The sequence below is a fragment of the Bidens hawaiensis genome, unplaced genomic scaffold (genome assembly GCF_021521415.1).
Source record: "Bidens hawaiensis isolate Kalapana, Puna unplaced genomic scaffold, B.hawaiensis_p1.1 tig00013016_1, whole genome shotgun sequence".
NCBI classification, from domain to species: Eukaryota; Viridiplantae; Streptophyta; class Magnoliopsida; order Asterales; family Asteraceae; genus Bidens; species Bidens hawaiensis.
In genome coordinates this window covers 581,484-590,555 of record NW_027492095.1, presented here as the reverse complement: position 1 = coordinate 590,555, position 9,072 = coordinate 581,484, and the positions used below count along the sequence as shown (strand labels likewise).

Below are 9,072 nucleotides of genomic sequence, written 5' to 3'. Positions count from 1 at the left end.
GGTACGATACAAAGTTACCATGATGTTTGGGACAAAATTGTTAAGTTTTCGGGAAAAAATGTGTGTTTTCCGGTCAAAAACGTTTTTCCATTGACCTGAAACTAATGACGTTAGAATTATGTTAGTCGCGGACCGTTAGGAACTAATACGTTAAAAGTTGGGACCATCAGCAGCCAAGTCGTTAGTTGGGACCGGCAGTGACCAAAATACGATAGTTGGGACCAATAAAAACCAATTTTCCTTATTTTTATCACAATATTATACAAAATAATAACATATATTATATAAATATACCAAATAAAAACTATACAAATAAAAAGCTTATTCAGGCCCACGAAATTCAGTCTCGAGCTTTTTTGTTAAATGAAACTCGATAAATGCTCAAGCTCAGGCTTGAGTTCATTTAAGCTCAACTCGTTATGAGTTTTTAACACGTCAATCTCAAATAGCTGATCACCAGTAGCATTATAAGAGTGTTCGAGTAATATTTGGAATGTAGGTAACCACACATTTCTACACACCAAGTTCTCACAATATATATTCACAAAGCAAACACAAACCAAGTTACACACAACACAAACAAAATGGCTTCAACACTTCAAATTAACTCAACACACCACTCTCACTTCGTACTCTTTCCATTCATGTCTAAAGGCCACACCATCCCCTTACTCCACCTAGCCCGTCTACTCGTAAACCGCGCGGTCTCGGTCACTATATTCACCACTAAAGCTAACCAACCATTCATTTCCCACTTCCTTAAAACCGCACCCGAAGGTACCATATCCATTATTACCCTCCCATTCCCTAGCGGTATAAATAACATACCGCTAGGCGTAGAGAGCACCGATACGCTCCCGTCTATATCGCTCTTTCCACAATTCGCGGTCGCAACAAAACTAATGCAACCGTACTTTGAACAATCATTAAATGACTTATCAAACGTGACATGTATCGTGTCGGACGGGTTTTTGAGCTGGACCCTTGAGTCCGCAAACAAGTTCAGGATCCCTCGGCTTACGTTTTATGGGATGAGCGGGCACGCAAGTGCGGTGAGTTATAATGTGGGAGTAAATAGACTCTTGTCGGGACCCGAGTCAAATGATGAGTTAATCACTGTACCCGGGTTCCTGTGGATAAAAGTCACTAGGAATGACTTTGATGAGCCGTTTAATATGCGGGACCCTTCGGGTCCCTACATGGACTTCGTTGTGGAGTCAGGTATCGCCTCGGAAAATAGTTATGGGATAATAATGAACAGTTTTTACGAGATGGAGTCACTGTTTTTAGATTACTTAAACAATGTAAAAAAACCCAAACCCTGGTGTGTGGGACCACTCTGTTTGTCAGAGTTTGATTCTGTTATAGATTCTGTTGTAAAAACAGAATCTGTGACAGAATCAAAAAGTAAAGTGATAGAGTGGTTAGACGAAAAGCAAGCTAAAGGAAGCTCGGTTTTATACGTGGCATTCGGTTCACAAGCCGAGATTTCAGGGCCACAAATGGAAGCTATATCTGCGGGTTTGGAAGAATCCGAAGTGAATTTCGTGTGGGTGATACGAAAATGCGAAGCGGATGTTATTATATCCGAGCTGGGAAAGCGGGTTGGGGATCGCGGGATGATAGTAAGAGAATGGGTGAATCAAATAGAGATTTTGAAGCATAAGAGTGTGAATGGGTTTATTAGTCATTGTGGATGGAACTCGGTTTTGGAGAGTATATGTGCGGAGGTGCCAATATTAGCGTGGCCGATGATGGCCGAGCAGCCGTTAAATGCGAGAATGGTGGTTGAGGAGATTAAGATCGGGTTGCGGGTTGAGATGTGTGATGGTTCGGTTAGAGGGTTTGTGAAAGCGGACGGGTTAAAGAAAACGATTAAGGAGTTAATGGAGGGCGAAAAAGGGAAAGAGGCGAGGAAACGGGTTAGGGAGGTTGGCGCGGCTGCGAAGGCAGCGATGGCGGATGGTGGTTCGTCGTGGCGGACATTGAATGAGCTCATTAATGAGGTGCAGAGTGTTAGGATGAACTGTGGTAAAGAGTGATGGAGAGGTTTAAATGTGCAGTTGGAAGTAAGTTTGCTTTAATGCAGATGTCTCTATTTGTGATAAGTTGTGTGATAGTTTTAAGTTGTCTAGGATTCCATGAGTTGATGGCATTTTAATGTGTTAGTTACAAGTATTGAAAAGTCAATGAAGTTAAATAAATGTTGTAATAAGGAAGAAATCAACATTTGTCTTTAAGCTGGTAGTGAGAGGTCGTCAGTTTGAGCCTTGATTACTGCGTTAGGGGAGAGAGGTTAACCGGTTTTTATAATTATTATATTATAAAAAACCGGTTATTAACCGGTCCGGCCTAACCGGTCAAAACCGCTTCTCCAGCCGGTCAAAACCGGTTACTAACCTAACCGAAAAACCGGTATAACCGGTTAATGCCCGCAAAAAAGAAACGGTTAGCAAAAAAGCCGGTAATAGTTAACCGGTTAACCGATTTGTGCACATCTAGATGAGACAAACAATAGAAATAAGTTGTGATAACCTTTAGAGTGAGAGTTTTTGTAAACTCAAGCACAACTTACTAATTTGTGAATTGGCTAATTTAATTTGTGTTGGAGGCCCATAAAAAGAAATTGGAACCAACATTGGGCTTGCATGTCACAAACAATATTATTTTGTGGGCTGATATATGTTTGAATAGAGGTGCACATTGAAACTGGATAATTGAACCTGTTTGGAACCGATATTATACGAACCGGTGTGAAACCGGTAGAAACCATAAGTTTGTAATCGGTTTGTAATTCTCTTCATTGAAACCGGTTCCAAACTGGTTTCAACCCGAAACGAAACTGATCATAAACCGGTTTTTCATTTTTTGTTGACAAAACTGAAACAGTTTCAACTCAAACTGATTTAGGGTTCGAACTGGTTCGAGTTTTTGTTAACCAAACCGAACAGGTTTGTGCACCTCTACGTTCTATTATGTAGAATCACTATTGTATTGTATTGTATTATGTCTTATGTGATTGATTACCACAATATATATTTGGTTAATGTGAAAAGTGCCCGGATTATGTCAATATAATTTGTCACACATACTAGTGAAATCATGAGTGTTATAATCAAATGATTAAACATAATTTTAGAAGTAGTAGCGTGTCTTATGTTTTACTTTTCACAATCGAACTAAACATGTAACACTAACCATTACTGCTTGTGAATACGATACCATATTTACTTTAGCTACTTAGGTTAATTATGTTTTCATATAAACCAAAATTGACCGCGGTTATCATACACCATGCTTATCCTTATTCCACACAAGTTGTGAATACTACTAAATAATGTTTTCTAACAAATTCAATGTGATTTTATTTGTACAATTTCATTTTCAATACTCAAAAAGCCATGTTTTAGAAAATGTCAATGGGTACTCAATACTCAATTCACCAAAACTTCTCCCCATAATAAATTGCAGTACCAACCATGAGTGCAACTGTTGCACCTTGAGTTACAACTCGAGCTCGCATCAACATCTGACCCAACTCCGAGTTCCCTTTCTTAAAACTTATTAAACCCGCAGTCAGCACCCCTGCTGTGATCAATGCACCTGGAACACACAACCAATCTAATCGGTACGCAACAAAATTCTTTATAATTGATACACTTTATATTGAAAAAAAAAGTTATCGTCAAGGAAGAATAAATTATGGAAATTAGGACCGTAAACTAACCAAACCAGACAAAGCTTTGTTTATGTTCGCTCTTTAAGCGTTTATTGGACAAGCGAACTGTTCATGAACTACTGACCGAACGAAATCTCTTGTTTGTGTTCATTCATTAAGGAAAAGAATTTGTTCGTGAACAATTCATGAACATAAATGAGTACACACATTGTCTTATTTGATTTGACTGACCGAGAATGTTCAGAGTCAATAGTTTCATCCACCTACCGAGTTTGTGTTGGTGTTTTTTTAACATTAATATTCAAATGTTAATTTTACATGTGAATTAATTACATAATACCGATATATCTTTATGTTTTATTAAATTAACTTTGCTTAAATATATAAATCTATATGATGATATTAGAAAAGCCAATAAAAAGTATTAAAAACTTTTAATAAACAAACGTAAACAAACACATTATCAAACATTCATGAACACAAAATGACTGAAATTTTTTGCTCATGTTCGTTCATTTATTAAGCAAACGAACAAAGTAAATTAACAACGGATAACGCACATAAAATTCGTCAATTTGCATGTCAAATATTTACGTACGATTACAGTTAATGTTTGAATAGAGATCAATACCGATCGGAACGAAGGGATTTCTAGCACGCTTTTTCGCTGGAAACAAGGATTCGATTTCCCGGTTATTGGCTTCCATATTCTCCATTTACAAATCTAAAAAAGTTTGGTTGCTAATATGATCACCAGAAACGGATCATATAGATGATAATGGTATGTTACTATGTTTAGTTACAGAATTTACCCCTAAGGTTTGGTTAAACTATAGTTTTCCTATGTTCTAAATTAAGCATATGCAACTTTTCCCTACCAATTACCAACAACACTTACATTGAATTCTCAATCCCACATGTTCTCTCCAAATTAAAAATAAAATCTTTTAAATTAATAGTCAGGGCCGTCTCCGAGAATCCCTTGAATGTTTTAGGCCCGGGGCTAGTAAAAAAGTAGGCCCTTAACATAAAATCGGTTAATTAATAACAAAATAATCAAATCGGTCCATAACTGAAAGTTAACCAAACCAAGAATAACCGAATTTTCGGTTTCGGTGATAATTCTCACAAGACCAAACATGTCGGTTTTGGTTTTGGTTTTGGTTTCGGTTTCGGTTTCAGTTAAAGCCCGTAACCGAACCATACTCATGCCTACAACAAATACCCGAAAACATGTTATATAAAAAAGAATTTTATTTGCATGTGGATACTTTTAAGTTTATTAATTTACATTTGATTTATTATTGCTAAGTTGTTAACCGATTTGATGATGCGTTATCGACTTTGTTGTAGAAAGATTTGATGCTTTATGTCTTCAAGATTGTGGAGTACTCTATGAAGATCCTTATGTTCAGGTAAATCATAATGAAATTAACACCATATATTCTATAGTCTATAATGGATTTGACGTAATAATAAAGCCCAATGACAGGATAACAAGGCATATATGATACTCTTCTTAGAATACCGCTCCACTTGGTTTTGCACAAGCAATGATATTACTTCCTTCCCATTTGAAAGTTGATGTCCCTAAGTACCAAATGTTATACCTCTATTAGCACATGTCAAATATCAATCAGCTTAACTTTTTTACAACTTAAAGTTTAATTGTGAGGATTTGTAATTTTGTATGAAATGGAGTGTATATAACATAGAATTAAAACAATTTAGAGAAAATACATTGGAAAACACTCAATCCGTTTGATGCGATCTCCCTTTAGCTAAGATTAATTGTTTGGTGATATAAAGTTGTTTTGTTGGATCCTTTTTGTGCAGAAGTTGAAGGCTCCTTTTGAAGCCTCTCAAAAAGAAATAGAGTGCATTTTCTTTCTCAAAAAGACACAGAATGTATTTTCTTTTATTTATTATTTTTTTAGGCTAATATTACTTAAGATTTGAGAGAAATCCTCATTGACAGGTGAAGAGGTAGGTCCCAGCAAAGTCCAGTTGGACCCGCAAGACACATCTTGAAAAGGTACGTCTGCACAAAGACCAACTGGTTCCGCAGGACCTACCATGCTCAAAAAGATGAAGACCTTACACGCAGTAAGCCAGCTGTTCCCGCAGGAAAGCCTCCCTTGGTACAGTACCCTACCTGTTCCCGCAGCTGTGGGCACATACCAAGAAGGAAGGCTACCCGCACTAACGGTAAGGCTACACGCATAAGGCACTAACTCTTACACTTCAGCAATGTCACCTGATGAAGGAATGAGCAAGGCGGGAATACTCCCGCCCAAATGAGCCAGTCCGTACGCTTCTGGAAGATCTTTTGTACTATACCTGCCAAGGTATGGACAAAATAGACAAGATCTGACCAAAGCAGCCCATGAACCAATCACAGGGTGACAGCTCACCGACAACAGTACGAGGAGGAGCACGCTCTAGTACAAAATGTCACTATCAGCCGCTGCCTACCCACCAACTCCCATCGTGGCACGTACACAGCCCATGGTTGGTGAAAAAGGAATATTATACAGCTGGCCATGTCACTATCAGCCGCTGCCTACTCACCAACTCCCATCGTGGCACGTGCGTAGCCTGTAGTTGGTGGAAAAGGAATATTATACAGCTGGCCGTACCTGCTTGGAAACCTACCTTCGGCTATAAATACTCCAACACCTTGGAACGGTATCATCATCATAGATCATCTCATCTTATCTTATCTTCTCTAGCTATTTCTCTTAATATACACTTATATTCAGAGCAATCTAGTCTGATTCTCACGTCGGAGGGTGGTCACAAGGAGGAACCCCCCTCCTAGTGACGAGCTCACGGTGTTTTGCAGGTCTAGAAGAACAACCATCTTTGCCGGACTTAACCCTCGTGGGAAACATCCACTTAACCCTAAGATTATCCGTAATCTGCCAGGATCACTTAGTGTTTCTTCATTGGCACCATCCGTGCATAAAGCTAGAACTAATTCTTTTTCTCAGTTTTTTTCAAAACCTCTGGAAAGATGGTCAAGGTTACTCCGATGCCAAGGCCACCGAGTGACCAAGAAACTCCGGTAACCACAACCCCAGCTACTGGGGGGAACACCGGCGAGTACACAATTTTTACGAACACTACCCCGGTTACCCAAGCCGGGGCAAGTGCAGTAAACAATCCTCCCCTGGGATTCATTGATACCCAGTTGGAGAAACAACAGACAAGGCTTCCCCGCCAAACACTGGATCAAGTTAAAGCTTGGGCGGAAACACGTCAGAAAGAATTCCAAGCTGAGTTGGATGAACGTTTACGTTCACTCCAACAGGCCAATGACGAGTTCGGAAACACTCAACAGCTCAACATGAGTAATGAGTGCGAGTATGATGAAGATTGGGAAGAATCTGACATTGACGCAAACCCGCGCCATAGGGCGAAAGGGAAGCGTAAACAAGCAGATTTCCACCAGAGAAGAAATTTTGGAGAAACCTTTAAACCAAAAAACGCGGGTGGAAACCCACGTGACTTCTCTAAAACCTTCAGACCAACTGTTGCAAATGCGGGAACGTCCAAATTTGCAAGGGACATTGCGGAAGCAATTGCCCCGAAAAGTGCCAAACAGATGTCCAACATAGGCACATATGATGGTATATCTGACCCAGACGATCATTTGAACAGATTCATAGCGGGGGCAACCGTCAGCAATTGGACGGAACCCACATGGTGTTACATGTTCCAAATGACGCTTGTTGGGGCAGCCAGAGCGTGGTTTGACCGTCTACCGGTCCACCACATCTACGATTGGGCAGACTTCCAGCAGAAGTTCAGCCAACACTTCAGTCAACAAAGAAAGTATACCGAAGAGCAATGGACGATCCTCAACTGCATCCAAGAGGAATATGAGTCTTTACTAGACTTCATCACGCGCTTCAATTCAAAGAAGCTAAGTCTGGGCACTATTAGCGAAGATCTTGTTCGCGCTGTTTTCATCCAGGGCGCGGAAGACCCAGAGCTCATCTGCACCTTGACGGGTAAAGATGGCATGCCATCCACGTCGGATGCCATCATGACAGCAGCTAAACGCTTCGCGGAAACGGAAAAGCAACTGGGTAGAGATCTTCCTCAGAGCACAAACCTCTACACTCAGAAAACAAGAGAAAACAACGTCCTTACCGCCCGACAAAACAAAAAGAGGAAGCTTGGTATTTGGCAGTCAAGGGTAAACTTTGACACCTCATCCGGCTCGCACCCTCGGTTAGGCGGAAGGGATAACATGCAGTCGTCGAACCGGAACTCCAGATGGACGCCACTCACCAAAAGCGTCACCGAGATATTTGCCACCGAGAGGCTCCCATGGCCAGAGGCTCCAATAATCCGACAGCGTCTAAACGCTAATCAAAGCAAATCCTGTGACTTCCACAGGACAAAAGGCCACACCACGGAGGAATGCCTATCCTTGAAGGACGTTGTCGAAGCATTCGTCAGAGATGGGAAACTCACACACCTCGTGGCGTAATGGACGCTAAGCAGGCTAATGCGTGTAGAACCCCAGTTGGGGAAAACACGGATGAAACTGCAGCTTCAGTGTTGGAGACTACATACTGCGTAAACAACGAGATTCCGAACCAGGCGCATATCGGCTCAAAAGGCTCGATGGCACCCCCATCCCAAGAACATGGAAGGGAGCTCAATTACACAGGCTGCATGTAGATCAATTCCAAACTTGTAAAGAAAAGGCCTAGAGCCACTTCTAATGGAAATGATTCTCCTTATCACATTGACGCTGATAGTCTTACATTTATACTTATGATCTGACCACACTGATATGCCGGTATTCACCGCATAAATAAGTGGGGAAGTAAGTCGTTGCGTGTGGAAGGCGGTAAAACCCGCATAAACACAAAAAACGGTAAAAATTTCTAAGGAAAAGATGAGGAAAACCTTCACGCAGGTCAGTTATAGGTGAAGTTTGGTCATCCCACTAAATGAAAGTGACGGTCCTACCCGCACAATCATGATAGAGGAAACTGAACATTAACCTATTGACAACCACGCGTCGAAAGGTTAACTTATTCAAAACACTTAGAAAATTTCTAAAAAGATGAGGAAAACCTTCACGCAGGTCAGTTATAGGTGAAGTTTGGTCATCCTAAGTGAAAGTGACTGTCCTACCCGCACAATCATGATAGAGGAAACTGAACACTAACCTATTGACAACCACGCGTCGAAAGGTTAACTTATTCAAAACACTTGGAAAATTGCTAAGTTAAACTAAAGTATGCATGAGCAAATCATATATTGTTTATAAGGCAAAACAAGTGCCAAATTAAACTATAATATGCATGAGCAAGTCATATAACGTTTATAAAACAAGTCATTAAGTGAAAGTGACGGTCCCACCCGCACAA

The 9,072-nt window shown here is 40.4% G+C and overlaps 1 protein-coding gene across 1 annotated transcript; it reads left to right on the top strand.

The window, feature by feature from the left end:
- Window positions 1-580: 580 nt before the first annotated feature.
- On the top strand, window positions 581-2,180 carry LOC143543035 (UDP-glycosyltransferase 90A1-like). The gene has a single exon (XM_077035469.1). It carries the CDS (start codon window positions 585-587, stop codon window positions 2,040-2,042), a length of 1,458 nt encoding a protein of 485 aa, XP_076891584.1. The 5' UTR covers window positions 581-584; the 3' UTR covers window positions 2,043-2,180.
- The last annotated feature ends 6,892 nt before the right edge of the window (window positions 2,181-9,072 follow it).

Coding starts and splice junctions, on each gene's coding strand:
- LOC143543035 (XM_077035469.1), top strand. CDS start 585: ATGGCTTCAACACTTCAAATTAACTCAACACACCACTCTCACTTCGTA.